The sequence below is a fragment of the Gigantopelta aegis genome, chromosome 2 (genome assembly GCF_016097555.1).
Source record: "Gigantopelta aegis isolate Gae_Host chromosome 2, Gae_host_genome, whole genome shotgun sequence".
Classification (NCBI taxonomy): Eukaryota; Metazoa; Mollusca; class Gastropoda; order Neomphalida; family Peltospiridae; genus Gigantopelta; species Gigantopelta aegis.
The window spans coordinates 33,790,008-33,812,881 of record NC_054700.1 but is presented as its reverse complement, the minus strand read 5'-3'; the positions used below and the strand labels follow the sequence as shown (position 1 = coordinate 33,812,881).

At 37.5% G+C, this 22,874-nt stretch overlaps 1 protein-coding gene across 1 annotated transcript in view; it reads left to right on the top strand.

The window, feature by feature from the left end:
- The window catches only part of LOC121384111 (RNA polymerase II elongation factor ELL-like), a 48,858-nt gene that overhangs the window by 18,869 nt on the left and 7,115 nt on the right, over positions 1–22,874 (top strand). The window contains exons 2-6 of the mRNA XM_041514349.1: positions 4,824–4,871; positions 11,877–12,004; positions 16,556–16,681; positions 18,172–18,549; positions 19,419–19,649. Of these exons, the coding sequence (XP_041370283.1) occupies positions 4,824–4,871; positions 11,877–12,004; positions 16,556–16,681; positions 18,172–18,549; positions 19,419–19,649 (911 nt within the window). The remainder of the gene's footprint in view (positions 1–4,823; positions 4,872–11,876; positions 12,005–16,555; positions 16,682–18,171; positions 18,550–19,418; positions 19,650–22,874) is intronic.

The following is a 22,874-nucleotide window of genomic DNA, read 5'->3' as shown; positions in this document are numbered from 1 at the left end:
CTTGATATATTGTAAGATCTCTCCATCTAAAGCTGTATCCTAACCAGATGCAAGCGATGTGAGTGAATTGCTTTTAAAAAGTATTGAGTTTAATCACTGTATCCTAACCGCACCCATATGTGGTGCGACAGATTAATTAGTCAAGCGTGCAACAATATCGATAGGAATTATTTCTGTTTTTCTTACGCGATACTAGCGAGAAACATGTATTAACCAATCAGACATGTAGAATATACCCACAAAAGTTAATGAATACTTTTGTTACATGCCTATTCAATCTTACTATAGTGATAAAGGCCTTTTGAAACCATGTAATAAATTTATCCTGTATCGCACATATGTGCAATCTGGACCGGAACTTTTAAATGGGGAATTCCCTTTTTCTTTTTATTGCAGTTAGTGCCTTTTATCTACTTACGTCATATATGATTTACAAATGACGTCATATCGTATTTGAAACATTACACAAGGCTGCCGCAGAGTATGATTCTTAATCCATGAAATTAATCCATGAAAGGGGTTTTGATCGTTGTTATTACGTTAAATTAAAAAACGCTTTTGTAAAACATACAAGAAGGTATGTAATAAATACAGAACTTCACATACGTTGTTTTCGCTTCCTATTTATTGCACTCGTTTATTTTGTGAAAGAACATACCACTCAACCGCTACGCGTATTCTTGCGCAAAATAAACGTATGTGAAGTTCTGTATATTTACATGCTGATGAAATAGGCATAAAATGATGTTTGTAAGAAAGATGTATACAAAACGTAACACTCGTTAAACCTACGTCCCTTAAAATGAATCGACAATAACTTGCAATGTCTTTGACACATCACTTTTGGATCAATCCCCATTGGTGGGTCTATTGGGCTGTTTCTTGTTCCAGACAGTGCACCACGACTGGTATATCAAAGGCCATGGTATGTGCTATCTTGTCTGGGGGATGGTGCACATAAAAGATCTCTTGCTACTAATTGAAAAAATATATATTTGGCTTTAATCCTATGGAACTTTTGCAAAATCAATAGCACCAGAACTAACCCTCACTTCCTTGCACATGCCAGCATGGACAATCCCCTCTCCCACCCATCCCCAAAACCTTTTCCTGTCCTACCGGCCTCGGTGGCGTCGTGGCAGGTCATCGGTCTACAGGCTGGTAGGTACTGGGTTCGGATCCCAGTCGAGGCATGGGATTTTTAATCCAGATACCGACTCCAAACCCTGAGTGAGTGCTCCGCAAGGCTCAATGGGTAGGTGTAAACCACTTGCACCGACCAGTGATCCATAACTGGTCCAACAAAGGCCATGGTTTGTGCTATCCTGCCTGTGGGAAGTGCAAATAAAAGATCCCTTGCTGCCTGTCGTAAAAGAGTAGCCTATGTGGCAACAGCGGGTTTCCTCTAAAAACAGTGTCAGAATGACCATATGTTTGACGTCCGGTAGCCGATGATAAGATACAGGAATCAATGTGCTCTAGTGGCGTCGTTAAATAAAACAAACTTTACTTTTTTCCTGTCCTGGGCGGAACAGCCAGCTGAAGCCGACACCTGGTGTGTGCTACAACAGCTTGTTAAGAATGTTCACATATGTGACCTTACCTAATGGGAAAACTTAGCGGGTTTCCTCTCTAACACACTATGCCTATGATGAATGAATCAGTGTACTCTAGTGGTGTTGTTAACCAAAAAAACCTAACTTTAAACTGTCTTTGACACCAAACTTGTTATGCCGAATGAGTAGCGCTGTCTTCGTTTACAGACACCGGCCTCGGTGGCATAGTGGTTAGGCCATCGGTCTACAGGCTGGTAGGTACTGGGTTTGGATCCCAGTCGAGACATGGGATTTTTAATCCAGATACCAACTACAAATCCCAAGTGAGTGCTCCGCAAGGCTCAATGGGTAGGTGTAAATCACTTGCACCGACCAGTGATCCATAACTGGTTCAACAAAGGCCATGGTTTGTGCTATCCTGCCTGTGGGAAGCACAAATAAAAGATCCCTTGCTGCTAATCGGAAAGAGTAGCCCATGAAGTGGCGACAGCGGGTTTCCTCTCAAAATCTGTGTGGTTCTTAACCATATGTCCGACGCCATATAACTTTAATTAAAATGTGTTGAGTGCGTCGTTAAATAAAACATTTCTTTCTTTCTTTCTGTAACACTATGCCAAAATTACCAAATGTTTTATGCCTAATAGCCGATGATGAATGAATCAGTGTGCTCTAGTGGTGTTGTTAACCAAAAAACCCCAAACTTTAAACTGTCTTTGACATCAAACTTGTTATGCCGAATGAGTGTAGCACAGTCTTCATTTACAGACACTTACGTAAGGTTTGATCTTGTTGGCTGATAGTGTGTGTTAATTATTGCAATGGTTGAACATCATGTTTATCTGGTATGTCCTTCCTTCACAGCTTCGTGCAAACAAATGCTTGCATTTGTCAAGGAAACAAGGAAATATTTATTTTAAACATGTGAACTTGATGCACAATCATCAGCGATTGTGTTACTGAGGCTTAGTTCAATACATAGCTTTGATGACAGTTTAATGTCTGTCACATTTTCAGTAGACTATTGCTTTTTATTTATATATGTATGTGTACACATTTTGTGTGTCTAGCTGTGGGTATGTGTCTGGGTGTGTTAGGGTTTAAACTGGACCCCGAAAATTAACTGGTGAATTTGGAAAAAAAGTCTTCAGCTAAATTTAAGTTTCAATTGGCCTTTACCAGTAATATAACAAAATAAGTCTCTATATTTGACATATTTGATCTATCTTTTAGTGTGGTACATATAGGTCGAGATGTCTCAATTACTTCTCAGCAACGTAGTTATGTAATTGGAATACTTTGACCGATTAACACATTCATTCTGTGATGTATGAAAATAGTGTGTGGTAGTCAAAATGACAGCATTGATATTCCACTTAGCTAATGAAATAAATTCCCCAAATTCAACTTTGATTCACATTTAGTGATTTAGTGAATGACAGTTTAAACCCTGTTGTGTTTGTGAGTGTAAGTAACACTGTCAAATGAAACAGAAAGTAGAAATGTATTTATAAGTTACCTGTAACTGTTGTTATTTGTGGTAAATAGTTTTAAAATTTATAATTCCCATACATAATCTTCCTAATTCAAAGGGGAATACTAAAATTGTAATGTGCTCCTATTTGTCACAAACAGTGGTTTTCCCTAAACAGAAGAATCTACATTAAATATTGAGCAAAGCAACAATCGGACTTTCACCATCAAACATTATCTGTAGAATCATTGTAGAGTATTATGTAAAACATTTACATAGTAACAGTGATGTTGCAAACATTATCTGTAGAATCACTGTAGAGTATTATGTAAAACATTTACATAGTAACAGTGATGTTGCAAACATTATCTGTAGAATCATTGTAGAGTATTATGTAAAACATTTACATAGTAACAGTGATGTTGCACACATTATCTGTAGAATCATTGTAGAGTATTATGTAAAACATTTACATAGTAACAGTGATGTTGCAAACATTATCTGTAGAATCATTGTAGAGTATTATGTAAAACATTTACATAGTAACAGTGATGTTGGACACATTATCTGTAGAATCATTGTAGAGTGTTATGTAAAACATTTACATAGTAACAGTGATGTTGGACACATTATCTGTAGAATCATTGTAGAGTGTTATGTAAAACATTTACATAGTAACAGTGATTTTGTACACATTTAATGCAGGGCTTCTAGAATTTTTATAAAATCCACTAGCCATGGGATCAGTGATTTTAAAAATTTACTAGCCACGATTTAAAATTCACTAGCCCTACTTTACTTTAAGTTAATACAATTTTACTAAATAATAATAATCAGATATGTCACCTTAAGAGGGAGATAGAGCTTAAACACACTAACATTAGGGGTTGGGGTGGGGTCAGGATATTCATATTTACAAACTAGACCTAACTGCAACATATGATCTCTTCTGGGGGTTTTCACTAGCCATGGGAGTGGGGCTACCATAATCTGGAAGCCCTATTTAATGTCTGTCTGGCATTTTAGATTTTGGAACCGGCCTCGGTGGCGTCGTGGTTAGGCCTTCGGTCTACAGGCTGGTAGGTACTGGGTTCGGATCCCAGTCGAGACATGGTATTTTTAATCCAGATACCGACTCCAAACCCTGAGTGAGTGCTCCGCAACGCTCAATGGGTAGGTGTAAACCACTTGCACTGACCAGTGATCCATAACTGGTTCGACAAAGGCCATGATTTGTGTTATCCTGCCTGTGGGAAGCCCAAATAAAAGATCCCTTGCTGCTAATCGGAAAGAGTAGCCCATGTAGTGGTGACAGCGGGTTTCCTCTCAAATCTGTGTGGTCCTTAACCATATGTCTGATGCCATATAATCGTAAATAAAATGTGTTGAGTGCGTCGTTAAATAAAACATTTCTTTCTTTTAGATTTTGAACATAAATGTGTTTTTTCTGCCAGTAATTGAGTAAATGAAATTATTTGATTAAATAGCTTTTTGGGGGGGGGGGGGGGGTAGTTAAAAATATGCAGCTTTAATAACCCCTTGAATTAAGAAAATGTTCATTGCAAATGCCGTGGAGAATTAAAAACTACAGCATTGCTGATTGCTATGGACAGTGCAGAAGTTGTTTAATAAACAGACCCCAGCATGTAAGTAGCTAAAAGTGTCACATCTACCACCTGTTGAAACATTCCTTTCCAGGACTAGGTATGCTTTATTATATAATATTGTACCAGTTCAGTATGCTAATGTGTTTCCAATTACTGTATAGTGATCATGATATCTTCTTTATTTTGCAGTCAAAAACAACTAAGCAGCCTTCCATTCAGTTCCAAGGAAACAATGGGGTAAGTACTTAAACTTATATTATTGATTTTAATTATAGATGTAGGTACATACATATGTTATACATAAATAGATTTATTAGGTCCTTTTATAATTATGTGTATATAAATACATTTTATGGGTATTTTGATAATTATGGTTATATGAATACATCTCATGGGTGATTTTTATATATATATAATTATGGGTATATAAATACATTTCATGGGTGACTGGATAATTATGGCTACATAAATATGTTTTATATGTGATTTGGGAATTATGGATACATATATATTTGTAAATTTTTTGGTGATTTCAGAATCATTGGTACATTTTATAGATGATTTTAGTAATGCGTACACAATAATTTCAAGCTTGACATCCCATGCGATGTCAAGCAAGATGTCAGTCAAAATTAGTCACAACAAAATATCTGTTAGTTTGCTGCAAGCTATAGCTGTCCTTAAAGGATTTGTGATCTGAAATATTAAAAAAGAGAGTTAATCTTGTTTACCTTATCATATGTCAATAAATCTTTGTGTGTCAGCTTATTTATCTCTCTATCTGTCTATCTTTACGGTTTTGCCGACTAAATTTGCTTACTGACAAATTAGTATAAATATGTTAAAAATAAAACTAACGTAGAGGTATTATAACAGCCTGATTATAACTTTTCTGACTTTTAATAAGCTAACTACATATTGCCGTAGCTATTCTTAGCACTTCGATAGCGTGAATCAATCATAGGCTATGACGTCACTATGACACTCTTTAGCCTAAGATGATTCTGCAATATCCTAGCACTACATGTAGCTTCAAACATAAGGGCCCTGGTTTGTTATGTCAGAATCTACTGTTACGTCTAGAAGTGAGATGTCAGCATACATGTGTATAGTATTTTTGTTTAAAGCTTAGTTTCTTGTTTGAAATATTAATGTCTTCACATTCAAGCTTGTGAATCTTATTGCTGATCGAGTGTACAGCAGAATTAATAAGCAGAATTTTTCACTTAAGTAGTGTCGGAAATAAAATAAAAACGATTTTCGTCAATTATTTCTTTCATATTAAACTGACAAATAAATATTTAGTAAATACCTATTTAATGATACTCTACCTAATTTAGCATTTACTTGTTTGGGCTCTCATTGATGTACAATGGTGTTTACTCTTGAAATTAAAATAAAGATGTCAGTAAACAGGAGATTTGTGACCTTTATTGGAACAGACTATAACACATTTTGATGGATATACATGTATGTCAATTTGATTTACCCTTAAACAAACTTTTAATTTAAAACTGCAAGATAACTGATTATTTTGAATTGCAGCATAAATTATTAATTTTGACCAGCATATTTAGTGAATATAAATTCAATATAAATACAGTAGAAATGTACACAATCTTGCAACCACTTAAAGGTGCTATATCAGAAGTTATATGTGATTCTCCAATAAAAATGTATTTTCTACTAGTAGATAAAATCATTTCCTATAATCATAATTTTGGGCATATAGTTAAAGGTGTAGTCTTTAAATGTTAAAGCAAAATTTAATAAAAACATGATTTGCCATAGCTGTCATTATGCAACTTTGAGATAGCACCTTTAATACCGGAAAATAGATCACAAAATCAAAATGGTTCTTGACAGTTTTGCTCAAAAGTTACTTATAAATGTCTACAAATATTTTGTTTTGGGGAGGAATAGGGGTAAACCATCATCAGAAACGGTCCCTCACATATTGTAACAGCGATGAAATATGTTGACCAAACTTTGTTATAGTCTCTTCCAATAAAGTTCACAAATCACCTGTTACTGACGTATTTCTTTTAATTTCAAGAGTAAACACCACCTTGTACATCAATGAGAGCCAAAACAAGTAAATGCTAAATTAGGTAGACTATAATTAAATATATATTTACAAAATATTTACTTGTCTGTTTAATATGTAAGAAATAATTGACGACAATCATTTTTATTCTATTTTCGACAGTACTATAGTCCATCAGACAAATACATATACAAATTTACTTGTCCATCAATATTTTTACTTGTCCAGATAAGTTGTTAGTTTTATTCAAGAGTATGGACAATGTTTTTGATTGCTCAAATTGAAACAGCATTATAAATGTTTACTTGTCCACTGGACAACCACTAAGGTACATTTTGTTAGTCCCAGCACGCGTGTAACTACATACATTTACAATGCTTAAACACCTGTTTATGTCTTACACGCGTGTAACTACATACATTGACAATGCTTAAACACCTGTTTATGTCTTACACGCGTGTAACTACATACATTGACAATGCTTAAACACCTGTTTATGTCTTACACACGTGTAACTACATACATTTACAATGCTTAAACACCTGTTTTAGACTTACACGCGTGTAACTACATACATTTACAATGCTTAAACACCTGTTTTAGACTTACACGCGTGTAACTACATACATTTACAATGCTTAAACACCTGTTTTAGACTTACACGCGTGTAACTACAAACATTTACAATGCTTAAACACCTGTTTATGTCTTACACGCGTGTAACTACATACATTTACAATGCTTAAACACCTGTTTATGTCTTACACGCGTGTAACTACATACATTGACAATGCTTAAACACCTGTTTATGTCTTACACGCGTGTAACTACATACATTGACAATGCTTAAACACCTGTTTATGTCTTACACGCGTGTAACTACATACATTGACAATGCTTAAACACCTGTTTATGTCTTACATGCGTGTAACTACATACATTGACAATGCTTAAACACCTGTTTATGTCTTACACGCGTGTAACTACATACATTTACAATGCTTAAACATTTGCGTTTTAGAAAAACAGGCTTCGTTAGTTTAGCTCATGTGGTATATTGCTTACATGAAAGATGCCTATGTTGTAAGTACATGAATAATAATATATATATGTTTAAGAAAAAATACCAGCTACATGTATAATATACCCGCTATCATTCATTCTGTGTTGTGAGATTACTGTTGTGAGTATACCGTGTTGGGAGTTGTTTGTTTGTCTCAAGCCATCATCCATGTTGCATTACTATTATTTATGTGTGTGTGCTGTTCACTGGCCGAGGTGGCTGGCGTTTTTGTTTTATTTATGTCTGTTGGGTCTGGGCTGATCTCTCTGGTTTGTTGACTGAACGCCAAGTGAATGGCACACCGTATCACAGCACAGGTCACCTGTGTGTACAAGTGTATAGGTCTGACATGAAAATCACTTGTCATAACTGTCAACTATTATTAGATGTGCCCCTCCACCCCCACCCCCACTCCCGCCACTGATTGTGATGTGCTCACTGGGGTGTGAGAATGAGCAGATAAAAAGACCTCTTATTGTTATTGAAAAAAAGCGGTGTCATGTTTTCGTGATCTTTGCCGTGTTATGTTTTCTTTAATGGATGTGGGTTTTTTAAGGCAATCACCATAATAATGTACAAGTACATAATATGTTAAGCAACGACATCTCTGAATACAAAGAGGTGAAAACAAGCTGAATCTATTAAACCTATTTATCTCTTAGTCTCATGGTGGGGTGGTGGTTGTGATGTGTGTGTGTGGGGGGGGGGGGGGGGATCTAGCTCCATCTTATCCACGAATATCTAGCTCCTTAGTAGAACTTTTACCTGGTATCGCATGATTGATTGTCATCCATCAACTCTTTCTGGCTTTCTGCCAGAAAATAATTTGAGTGTATGTAATAAAAATAAAACAAGATTATAAGCGTCCCTACTAAATGGTTATAGGTTTGAAATCTTTTGAAACTGGACACTGTATTTCATATACTATGACAAATTTTAAACAGCAGAACTCTTAATATAATCTTTATGAAAATTAAAAAATATATATCCATTAATTTTCAAGATTTTAAGGTATGTAATTTTACCCTTCGTACCCTCTGGCAGAAACTCTGACCAGTGTCTAACCTTTGGTACATTAAAGGCTATGGTACATGTAGTTAAGTACTATCCTGACTTTGGCAAGATTAAGCCAATTTAGAAAAATATTCTTCTCAACTTCCAGAAATCGTATAACCAAATAATTAAGTCTTCATACATGCTACCTATCAGTGGGGCCATTGCGCTATTTTTTGCTCCAGCCAGTGCACCACGACTGGTACATCAAAGGCCATGGTATCTGCTATTCTGTCTATGGGATGGTGCATATAAAAGATCCCTTGCTGCTAATCGAAAAGAGTAGCCCATGACGTGGCGACAACGGGTTTCCTCCCTCAGTATCTGTGTGGTCCTTAACCATATGTCCGACGCCATAGAACCGTAAATAAAATGTGTTGAGTGCGTCGTTAAATAAAACATTTCCTTCTTCTTCATACATGCTGGACGGGACATAGCCCTGTGGTAAAGCAATTGCCTGATGTGCAGTCGGTCTAGGATCGATCTCTGTCAGTGGACGTATTGGGCTATTTCTCGTTCCAGCCAGTGCACCATGACTGGTATATCAAAGGTTGTAGTATGTGCTGTGCTGTCTGTGGGTAGGTACATATGAAAGATCCCTTGCTACTAATGGAAAAATGTAGTGAGTTTCGTCTCTAAGACTATGTGTCAAAACTACCAAATGTTTGACATCCAATAGCCAATAATAAATAAATCGATGTGCTCTAGTGGTGTCGTTAAACAATATTTTTTTTTTTTATCAAAGTTGTGAATTTTATTATTCATATTCTTGTGTTTGTGCCTGGATATAGTTTACTAGAATTGTACATGTATATAGCGAAATGCATTTAAATTATAATTTCTTCACAATCACTAAACCACTTGTAACTAAACTTGGTGGAAAGCTTCCTTGACTCATGGGGAAGCAAAATGGGTATTGTGAGGGGTGTCCCCATTTGGTCGAATTCCCAATTGGTCGAAATGCCAATTGGTCGAAAAATAAGTACTCGTCTGTTATATAACCACTACCTGATTACCTGTGTATGTAATAAACATGGCCTCTTCGTGTTTGTACAAGTTTTGATTATAGACAGACAATGGTTTACTTACCAATGTACAAAAATGGGCTGCCGTACATAGACATATTTTCTCCAGTTTTTCAGTTTCTCCATGGCCTCTTGTGAATAAATATGAATATTTTAAAATGTTGAAATTTTTTTTTGCTATTTGTGAAATAGTTTTTTTTAGATGGAGACCTTTTAAAATTATTTACAGACATTCGCTACATTCAACACATGGATTATTTCTATATTTGTCATATTTGCATGCTTTATGCGTTAAGTGATATCTATGCCATCTGTACAATAATAATCGGTTTCTAAATAATCTGGAACAGTTCATTATAATGACTACGGTAACAACATCCATGTCAGTAAGACCATTGAACGATATCTAGTGCTGTTTTAGCAGTTCGACCAATTGGGAATTCGACCAAATGGGAGTAAGCCTTGTGAGGTCAAGAATTTACTCAGGTCACCATTTAGTTGCCTCTTGGTGTTTTTTGGTTGTGTTGGTTGAGTGATTTTGGGGGAGGGAGAGTCTTGGTGGGGTTTCTGTGTTTTTTCGGGTTTTTTTGTTTGTTTTTTGTTAATAATTTGAACAATATACACAATTCACACTTTTTGTTGTTAATTTCATTTATGTACACGTGGCTGTATTCCAATATAAGTGGGTGGGATGTAGCCCAGTGGTAAAGCACTCACCTGATGCACGGTCGGTCTAGGTTTGATCCCCATTGGTGGATCCATTAGGCTATTTCTCGTTCCAGCCAGTGCACCACGACTGGTACATCAAAGGCTGTGCTATGTGCTATCCTGTCTGGGATTGTGCATATAAAAGATTATTTGCTACTAATAGAAAAATATATAGGGTTTCTTCTCTGACTAAATTGCAAAATTACCAAATGTGTGATATCCAATAGCTAATGATAAATAAATCTGTACTCTAGTGGTGTCATTAAACAAAACAAACTTTAACTATTCCAACATAAAGTCATTTCTTTCTTCTGGATTTTTGTTTGTGGAAATTGTAGAGCTGCCTATTCAGATTTTGCACATCCTGATAAAGGATTGTGCTAAAAAAGAAAGAGAAACGTTTTATAACCTATTTTGGTTTGCATAACTTTTGGTTTAGATTGTAAAACAAAACAAAGTACATATTGCTAGAACTGATTATTCAGTCAATTTTACATGAAGTGCTATATAAATTGAATTACTGATGCAGGAATAAATTATCGATCCAGCAATGAGTGACTTGAGGCCTGAATTACTATTAGTCTTCGCCTGGAGTGACAAATTGATCTCTTTGCAATAAAATCTTTAATACATTATATTTGAAACTTCATGTGACTGCTCGTCTGGCATCGTTTATGGAATGATCTTTAGCTCGCTTTGATTTTGCATATGGGGAAGTCTGACTTATTTTGTGTGTCTGTCTGTCTGTACGTCTGTCCCACATATAGTTTTCCGGATGTTTTTGTTAGAATGCCAAGAGATATTGAGGTCAATTTTTTTGTATAGCTTTATCGTGTACTGTTACAGTTAAGTTTGACTTTCAGGGAGATTGACCCATTTTTGATGGAGTTATGGTTCTTGAACTTGTGAGATGTGAAAATTTGTTTTCCAGACTTTTTTTCAGAAGGTCTTGAGACATTGAGCTGAAATTTTGTGTATAGCTTTATAATTTACTGTAACTGATCAAGCTTATCTTTTCACAAAGGTATGTTCCTTAAATTTAAGAGATAAAAAAATTGTTGGGTTCTGTAGGGGACATGTATTGCATAATGCTTCTTTTTCATTTAGGTGGGGTTTTTTTTGTGTTTTTTAAAAATATAAATGTTCATGGTAGAGTGCAGGATGCAGGGTTGGGTTTTTGTTTTTGTTTTTTGGGGGGTTGAGGGTTTGGGGTTTGGTGGGGGGTTCCAGCTATGTTGGCAGGGTTGTGTCCCTTTCAAAAAGGTTAATATACAATCCAAGTTGGTAGACAGCTGCTGAAAGGTATGTTGAACTTGTTGATGATTTTAATGTTGTTTTTCCTTCAGTTTGTTACCGTGCCCATTGAGATGTCATCGGACAACTCTCCAGCCTTCCGTACATTCCAGTTTGCCTTTTCAAACATCCCCTCTGACCGCAACGGGAGCTTTGAGTGCATGGAGCAGCTGGATGGCAAGTACGTATTACAAACATACAGCTAGTCAGTGTTATAAGCATACAGCTAGACTGTGTTATAAGCATACAGCTAGACTGTGTTATAAGCATACAGCTAGTCTGTGTTACAAACATACAGCTAGTCTGTGTTACAAGCATACAGGTAGCCTGATTCCAAACACAGAGGTGACCTGTAGGTAGCCTGTGTTACAAACATACAGGTATCCTGCATTACAAACACAGAGGTGGCCTGTACATGTATTTTTCACCAGCGTTAATAAATGAGTAACTTGGTTCAACTTGGTTTGTAGGAATGAATGAGTTGGTGATTTTATTAAACCTTTACACAGCCTCTGTCCCATCGCATGTTTATACCACAGGTCATGCAGTGCCGACATGTCTCTGGAACAGTGCATGTAAAAGATATCATCCTGCCGCTGCATATAGCGGCATCAGGTTTCCTTTCTAAGTATGTGAGCCTAGAATCAATATAATCATATGTTACATGTCAAATAGCTGTAGTTTGTAGTCATATGGGGGTATTTAGATCTACATGTAGATGAAGAATAGCCTTTAAGAATTTATACATTGCAGGGGCAGTACGTAGCCCAGTGGTAAACTGCTCGCCTGATGTGCGGTTGGTCCCGTCGTATATCAAAGGCTGTGGTTCGTGCAGTCCTGTCTGTGGGATGGTGCATATAAAAGATCCCTTACTGCTGACGGAAAAAATGTAGTGGATTTTCTCTTGAAAACTATGTCAGATTGACCAAATGTTTGACATCCAATAGCCGATGATTAATAAATCAATGTGCTCTAGTGGTGTCTTTATAAAAAATATTTAAAAAACTTTTAACTTTATGCACTCCGTATGTACCAAATTCAGTTTCAGTTTATATTTGAAAATTGGCAAACCGTGCAGGGCTAAAGATAGGATGTAACATATGGCCTGCTGTTATTCTTTATAAATAGCAGGCCAAACGAAACATGTCCTGCTAAGAAAACATATCTCCTGTTGAAAGTAAAAAAGCTGCAGGGTGAGTGGAGGATTTGGGACTGTGTGGAAAATTAGGACCTCTCAGATGTAGTTTAGAGCATTATGGAATTAAAATAGAACAGAATCACAAGCTGAATAGCAGAATAATGATATAATTGTACAAACACCTGTCCCTTGCAAAATTACCTGCAATTTTTTTTTAGTTTTAGCAGGCAAATTTTCATTTCACCTGCTAGATCTGAAAAATGGGCTGCGTTTTGCATTTTGCAGTCTGCTATTTCGAGCCCTGCCGTGTCCTAAACTGTCCTGCCGTGTGTCTGTGTTTACAATATTGCTGTGTCAGGAATATTAAGAATCAATTGCCAGCGGGAACCACGACTGAATACATTTATTCTGGTTGCAGCACAGATGTTGGCCAACTAATATTAAGTTTGTCACATCCATCTAATCAAGTGCTTGTTTGTTCTTTCTCTAAGCCCTACCATACGGCAGCTGTACACTACTGTGTAGTAGGTCAGGCATTTAGCTATAACCAGCAAGTGGTAACCAGAGGTGGGGGAATGGTTTTTTTTTTTGGGGGGGGGGGTGTTTAATTCACTTAAATCCGTTCTTAAATGAAAAATGAAGAGCCAGTCAAATTATATTATGGTCATATATCCAATGAAAGTTAAAGTTTGTTTTGTTTAATGACACCACTAGAGCACATTGGTATATTAATCATTGCTTGTTGGATACATATGTCAAACATATGGTCTTAGAGAGGAAACCCGCTACATTTTTCCATTAGTAGCAAGGGATCTTTTATATGCACTATCCCACAAACAGGATAGCACATACCACAGTCTTTGATTTACCAGTTGTGTGGTGCACTGGATGGGATGGGAATATATCCAATGAACTAAATGTCTTAATCATAAATGTAAGCAGGCATGTGTGTAGGGTGTGGGGTTGGGGGGGATATAAAGCTTCATGTCAAACTGGTCTACGATTGATCACCGTTGGTCGGCTAATTGGGCTATTTCTTATTCAAACCAGTATTCTACAACTGGTGTAGCAAAGACTGTGGTATGTACTGTCCTGTCTGTGGGATGGTCCTTATAAAAGATGCCTTGCTGCTAATTGAAAAGAGTAGCCCATTGCATTCTCATCTGTATGGTCCTTAACCATACATTTGACACCATATATAACCGTAATTAAAATGTGGTGAGTTTTTGTGGGATGGTGCATACATGAATACAAATATTCCTTGCTACTAATGGAAAATGTAGTAGATCACCTCAAAGAATATGTCAAAATTAACAAATAAATATGGCATCCAAAGTGTTCTAGTGGTGTTGTTAAGCAAAACAAACTTTAAACTTTTTAATTTTAAAACATTTATTCAGTTATTTCAATAATATACCAGTCGTTGGTCATGTTAAAACATTGGGCCCAATTTTGTGCACAAAATAGATGCCAAACATTGTAAACGTACATGACTATTATGACTGCTAGTCGTAGATGTAAACATTCAGTGGTTTTTTTTAGATTAACATGGCACAGAATGCACTGGCATAGGAAACGGAACGGGGTTGCAAGAGGGCATGTGCCCCCCCCCCCCCCCCACTTTTCAGATATTTTGCTTTATATTTGCTTTATAATAGTGTAAAAGTGTGTAAATATAAAAGTGTGCCCTCTCCCCCCCCCCCCCCCACACACACACACACACACACATTTTTTGGCACCTTCCTACGCCACTAGAATTTTTGGTGACTGCACTGCCAAGCCAAGGTTGTTGTTACTGGTGTCAACAAGAAAACCTGTAGCAGCCACATAAACTACATGTAGTTCAACTACTGATGTCTGTAAACAGTCAAATATAATTTAACATCCAACAGTGATTGAATTTACAGTTGCAGATAAAATTTTGTAACAGCTTTTGTGATAGCAGTGTTGATTACCACCGCTGGTTTCGGCTGCGACTTTTGTCACTAATTATCGTTATGACACAGAAAACCTTGGTTATTTATTTCTCATTAACCTTGAACCTGGATGGTTTGACATAAAAGCTATAAGTGCATGATCTATCGTCCTCGGTGGACTCTTGTTTTCGTTTCCCCCAGTCCCAACCAGTGCCACAACTAGATATCAAAGACTGTAAGTGCTGACTTGTCTGTGTAAGAAAGTGCATACACAAGATATCTGCTGTTTTGTTAGGAGTATTTACTTAATAAGGCAGCAGCAGTTTTCCTATCTTTTATTATGTTGTGTGGATTTATTGTTGAAATAACCATGTATGTGTGACGGAAAATAGCCATAGTGTTAAATGTACTGAGGTGTCTTTAAAGAAATACCTGTTCCAACCAATGCACCACAACTGGTCAAAGGCTGTGGTATGTGCTTTCCTATCTGTGGAAAAGTGCATATAAAAGATCCCTTGCTGCATTAGAAAAAATGTAGCGGATTTCTTCTGATGACTACATGTCCGAATTATCAAATGTTTGACATCCAGTAGCAGAAGATTAATGAATCAATGTTCTCTAGTGGTGTCGTTAAACAAAACAAACTTTTTAAAGAAATGTTCCTCTCCTTTGTTAACAGTGTATACTACTTACATGTATTCCATGTATCTGGCTGGATGTATCGAAAGACAAGACGGGCCAATTTACTTTGCCTGTTTTTGTTAAACACAGGTGTTTAAACATTATAAATACATGTAATTACTAACATTTAAGACAAAAACAGGCTTTGTAAATTTAGCCCAAAGTGTTTCATTTCATCAATATACATGTTGCTATTTAATTAATGACTATTTTTGTTTTATTACAATGATTTCAATAGAGAATTAATACATGAGTGGCCGTTAGATACCATTTTTCTCACAAGTTGTTTTAAAATGTATCTAATGACCGAAAGCATATTTTTTTTACCCAGATGAAACTATTATTTTTTACAGCCAACACACTCACATTTATAACCAATCACAGGACTTGTGGTGTTCACTTCTCTCTCAAAAGTTGTGTGCACCTCGAACTTTGACCCAGCCAGAAGTTATTTGGTTTAGTACTACCTACAGCCATTGCACATGTAGCTGACATACGTGTCACAGACACATGAATGTCAGGTTAACTATATGTCACAGTCTAATCGATTTCCATCATTTAGTTTTTCATTGGTTGTATGGCATTGGTGACCTGGTCATCACCTAGGAGCAGCCAGTCGTATGTCTTGAAATTGTTAACACACATACATGTCTTAACAACCATGTGTAACCAAAAATAACGTATGGTGTTCTCACCAACGGGTGTGTAAGAAAGACAAATGTAATGGTTTGGGTTGGGAGATTTCTGTTTTGTGGGTTACTTGATGGTGTTTTTAATATTAAGATTGTTTTATAATCTTGTGACCAGTTAGTCGGCTAAACCAGTGGTTAACAGAAATAAATAAATAATAAAATCTACACTTAAATGTATTTGTGTGAAAAATAGTTAAAAGGAAAATAGACTGACCCAGAGTTCATATAACTCTGCTTTGTACAATGTGCCTTGGTCACTTGGTCGTAGTAAACACTATGTGATAACGTTTATGTTTCTTTTACAGATATGGCCACACTTTGCAGAGTTTGGGAGTCATGGATACGAGAATTAATGTCCAAGCATCTGATGATGTCTATCGCAATACACGGGAGAAAATGACATTAGCTGAAGAAGAAAGCAAAAAAGTGTGGTGTGTAAATTTATCATACATTTCATGCAGCCTTCGAAATTCAGGGCAGGGATTTAGCTCAGTCAGTTGAATGCTCGCTTAAGGTGCTTGCATCGCAGGATCGAACCACCTCAGTGGATCCAGTGATTGTATTTTTTCTCATTCCAACCAGTGCACCACAACCGGACAGAGGCTGTGGTATGTGCTTTCCTGTCTGTGGGAAAGTGCATATAAAAGATCCCTTGCTGCATTAGGTAAAATGTAGCGGGTTTCGTCTGATGACTACGAGTCAATTACCACATGTTTGACATCCAATAGCTGATAATTAATTAATCAATGTGCTCTAGTGGTGTCGTTAAACAAAACAATTTTTAGTTACCTTCCTTCAAAATTTGCACCGGCAATCAGTACTGTCGCCATAAATTGAACTACAACAGCATTTTTATCATTATTGGGTATTTACTTTGTTGTTATGTGTACCGGTACTAAATTACCTTCAAAATATGATCTGAATTTTGCTGGCTTTTTCATGCATGTCAGCTGGAACTTTACCAAGGCTGGTGGGTGAGGAAAATAGTATAGGCAATCTTCCCTAGCACAAGCACATGCACATGCACATGCACACGCACATGTACACACGCACACGCACACAGGCATACATGCACACACACACACACACACACACCACACACACACACACAAAATAGAGTATAAAATGGGGCACAGTGTTTAATGTGAATGGATGTGTTTACATGACAGTAATTCAAACCGAGTGAGCGCTACATCTGACACTGTCTTCTTTTTTCAGTACCAAAGATATCAAACCGAGTGGGCACTGTATCTAACACTGTCTTTTTTTCAGATTAGAATAGCTAGAATAGATTTTTAATGACACCCCAGCACGAAAACTACATTGGCTATTGGGTGTCAAACTATGGTAAATGCAAAACATTAAGTGATGATCAACATCAATATAAAAATTCAACAGTTAAATTGAAACATGGTGCAAAGAACCGTGCAAAAAATACAAATATCACAGATAGATAAAATTAAAATTTCGAATAAAAATATTTCGAATGAAAGTCAGTATCTCAGAGAAATTGCAATAAAAGTTCAAGATTCAAAGAGGTTAAACCGAGTTGGCAGGGGCGAGATGTAGCCCAGTGGTAAAGCTTTCGCTTGATGCGCGGTCGGTCTGGGATTGATCCCTGTCGGTGGACCCATTGGGCTATTTCTCGTTCCAGCCAGTGCTCCACAACTGGTGTAACAACGACCGTGGTATGTACTATCCTGCCTGTGGGAATGTGCATATAAAAGAACCTTACTGCTAATCGAAAAGAGTAGCCCATGAAGTGGCGACAGCGGGTTTCCTCTCTCAATATCTGTGTGGTCTTTAACCATATGTCTGACACCATATAACCGTAAATAAAATGTGTTGAGTGCGTCGTTAAATAAAACATTTCCTTTCTTCTGAGTTGGCACTATATCTTACACTGTGGGTTTTTTTTCAGTACCAAAGAGATCAAACCAAGTGGGCGCTACATCAGCAAGAAAGTAAAGAAGGTTCTATCGGGCTCCCAGCACCACCACCTTCTGTCGTCGAAACCCGGCAATGCAGCCAGCAAACCCATACCGCACAAAGGCGTAAGCCCCCAATCAGGACTGGCTGCCCGCCTGTGCAACCCCCACCCTACCATCAGCGGGTCTGCCGCACCCCCCATCGTGTCACACCACTCTCCTCACAGGACCTCAGGGGGAGGCTACTCTCCAAATAAGGGATCCAATCAGAATGCATCGTCTGCGCCGTTGTCTGGTCGTCTGTCCGGTGGTGCTCCATTGAATTCAGCTGGAACCAAAAATAACTCTGCACTTTATAATATGTCTTATAGGTAGGTGTCATTTTACTTCTTTCTTTTTTTTCTTTTACTTTAAAGACCTGTGTGTCAGAGACATCAAAAGCTTTGCCGCCGAGTCACTCCACCAGTGACGTTTTCTTGTTGAAATGACGTAGCTTACCGTACATCGTCAGCTGATTTATCGAAATACATGGTACTGTGCACATAGGCATATAGGGCCTGCGGAGTGTATTTGATTGTCACTGTGTACACAAATTATTGTCATTTGACTCCAGTTATAAGTTTAGTTAAAGTTAAATTGTTGACATTTGACTCCAGTTTGCAGTTTGCAGTTCAGTTAAAGTTATCATTTACCTGTTTTTTAAAAGGTGTTACGGTGTCGGTGTAAATACCTACCGGTATGTTTGTACTTCCGGTTTTGAACAGCGTTAACGGAGTGTCGTGCGTTCATTCTGCGTGGAGATAACAGCGACATACATTTGATAAACGACGTGTGACATACTGTTCGCCCATACTAGTGTCGTAGTGCTCACCTGTTTGGATTTTATTTGTTTACCGATTATAATCATTGCAAGTCGGCAGTCATGTAAGCCAGTTTTACTATTTTACGGGTACCGTTTCATGATACATTTCTCGTGATCATAGGGGGTGTTTATATTAGAGGGGGCGCTACAAATAGGAACAATACGGTATAATATTATTACATTGAAACCCCTCTAAACCGGACACACTCTATACCAAGTAAAATGTCTTGTTTTAAGAGGTATTCGGTTTAGAGAGGTCAAGTTATGTACTTATTTGTAAAAAGGGACTGACAACTGTCCCATTTTGAGATCATTCCAGTTTATAGAGGGTCCTGATTTGAGAGGTTTCACTGTATATCCATGGATCTTCGTTTTCAGAGACAGAATAATCCATCTGTTGGCTTTAAGGCCATACAAGAAGCCTGAGTTGTTACTACGGTTACAGCGGGATGGAATCAAAGAGAAGGACAAGGGCTCACTGGGGACTGTTCTCCACCAGTTGGCAACACTGGGCCGGGACAATGCCTACGTGCTAGCCAAGCATGCATACAATGATGTGCGGCAGGACTGGCCGTTCTACTCACCCACTGATCGCGCTCTCTTGAAAAGGTAAATTGTTATAGCTTTGTTGTCGTGTCAAAGAGCGGGTGGCACGTAGCCCAGTGATAAAGCACTTGCTTGATGCATGGTCAGTCTAGGATAGATCCATACTGGGCTATTTCTTGTTCCAGGTAGTACACCATGACTGGTACATGTACATCAAAGGCCATGGTATGTGCTATCCTGTCTGTGGAATGGTGTATATAAAAAAAAATCCCTTGGTACTAATTGAAAAATATTGCGGGTTTCCTCTCTAAGACTATATTCCTATCAATGTGCTCTAGTGGTGTCATTAAACAAAGCAATCTTTATCTTTCAGAGCACGACGACTCATTAATCCTCGGCTATTAGATGTGAAACATTTAGTAATTTTGTCAATTAGTCTTAGAGAGAAAACCTTTCACACTTTTCCATTCGTAGCAAGGTATGTTTTATATGCACTTTCCTGGAGACAGGATAACATTTACCATGGCCTTTGATATACCAGTCGTCGTGGATTTCCACAGTAATGAAATTACATTGCAGTCAAAAAATGTATGCCCGGAAAATATTTAATTTATCGCCGACATTTGTCGTGGTAAGTGGACACCAGCTAATTCCATTGCATGTATGCATAACAACAAGACATTTCCTCCAGATGTGTGAATAACAAAACGTCCAGGTGTTTTTGGTAGCATATGTTTCTGTAGTGTGTGTTTTCACATAAGCCTCTCAGTGTTCAAGATTAATGGTATCCTAATATCCAGGGGATATCAGAATTTATTTCTGGATACCAGACTTCAAGAACCCAGTATCCCACCGGGATACCATATAATGTAGTTTTTTTGTTTTTTTAATCCTGCGTTTTTATTTTTCTCTGAAACAATGAAAGTTGTCATTTACTGGTGAAGTTAAGTAAGAGTGTCGTCCAAGTTTGTTACGATATTATTTATGAATTTCATTTCATTTGGGTACTAAATTCTCAGGTGGGGTACCAGATTTTGAAATGTTAGGATCCAACTGAGGTACTGCCCAAAATTTTTAATCTTGAACACTGCCTCTGTTTCACCGGCCTCGGTGGTGTCGTGGTTCGGCCTCGGTGGTGTCGTGGTTAGGCCATCGGTCTGCAGGCTGGTAGGTACTGAGTTCGGATCCCAGTCGAGGCATGGGATTTTTAATCCAGATACCGACTCCAAACCCTGAGTGAGTGCTCCGCAAGGCTCAATGGGTAGGTGTAAACCACTTGCACCGACCAGTGATCAACAAAGGCCATGGTTTGTGCTATCCTGCCTGTGGGAAGCGCAAATAAAAGATCCCTTGCTGCTAATCGGAAAGGGTAGCCCATGTAGTGGCGACAGCGGGTTTCCTCTCAAAATATGTGTGGTCCTTAACCATACATGTATGTCTGACGCCATATAACCAAAAATAAAATGTGTTGAGTGCGTCGTTAAATAAAACATTTCTTTCTTTCTTTCTGCCTCTGATTCAGGAAGTGGGTGGCATGTAAAGCAAACTTAATTAAATGTACTGATGTAGTAAACTTATCGTTAGTTATTAATATTACTGAACATGATCCATTTGTAGTCAGTCGTGCATATTTATTAACACAGTGATTGTGGTTAATGACATTGTCATGGAAATGGTTCACGTTTAATGGCACGTGAAGAACAAGCTGTTAATGTTTAGTTGTCGTTTTTTACTGGGGGTTTTATAATAAATTACCACATGCAATTTTATCTTTGTGTGATCAGTTATCTAGGTTTGTGGCAGTGACCGACAGTTCTAACTGTTCGCATGAGTTGTTAAGAATATCATGTGTTGTCACATGTGTTTTCACATGTGTTGTCACATGTCAGTGTATCTGTTAGGTATCATAGCCCAGTGATAAAGCGCTCGCTTGCTGCGCGGTCGGTTTGGGATCGATCGCCGTCGTTTCCAGCCAGTGCACCATGACTGGTACATCAAAGGCCGTGGTATGTGTTATCCTGTCTAAGGGATGGTGCATATAAAAGATCCCTTGTTGCTAATCGAAAAGAGTAGCCCATGAAGTGGCGACAGTGAGTTTCCTCCCTCAATATCTGTGTGGTCCTGAAGCATATGTCTGATGCCATATAACCATAAATAAAATGTGTTGAGTGTGTTATTAAGTAAAACATTTCCTTCTGTGGGGTATTTTTATGTGTATGGTCCAACTATATGTACATGTACATTGGACTCTGTCTAAACCGGACTCAGTTGATACTGTCGAAATAGTCCGGTTTACATAGAGGACCAGTTTAGACGGAGTTCATCCAGAGTTATGGTTCTTGAATGATCGACAACTCGCGATCAACAATGACATTTGAACCAATGGATGGTTGAGAAACACAGTCATACAAGCCAGACTTGCAATCGATTATTTCACAGACATAAAAAAAATATACTTAAAGGGACATTCTTGAGTTTGCTGCAATTTTTAAGATGTTATCGACTAACAGAGACTTTTTAACGATTGTAATTACATATGAAATATATTTTTCTGCAAGAAATATTAGTGGCTGCATATTAAACGTGTTTCTGGTCGTTCTAATATTTGTACTAGGTTAAATTTCATTTTATTTCCTAAAACATTATTTATTCGTACATACGAAATTATTTGAAAACAAAATCCAGATCTAATGGCCTACCGCAATAGGAGTAAACTTCACACGAGTGCGATTACATTTTGTATTTGATCTTGCGACGGCATCCTGATTACTTGGCAATTGACGATCGTTGTTCAACTAATTAAGCAGCCCGTAGTTCAGTCAAATCCCAATCTGGTGTAGACAGAGGAAATTAATGCATGGATGGTTCTTTCATTCTTGATTTTTGATCCGGAGTCCAGAGTAACCAGAATACGGATTAGGCAGAGATTTATACCTAAGAGATAAACGGTAGCTGGACGGGGCTTAAGAAATGGACCGGTTTACGCAGAGATCCGGATTATACAGAAACCGATTTAGACAGTTCACTGTATATATATATATATATATATATATATATATATATATATATATATATAGATAGATACATGTAAGGTTCTGTTCTGTGTGGCATTGTAATCAAATAAGTGTGTGTGTGTGTGTGTGTGTGTGTGTATACACACACTTGTATATGGAGAGGATTCGTCACAAGGTTTTTATTATAGAAAAAATCAACTGAGACTACATGTATTTTAATTAGTATTTGTCAGGGCTCTGCCGATAATTATTATATTAGACATGGTTGATATTT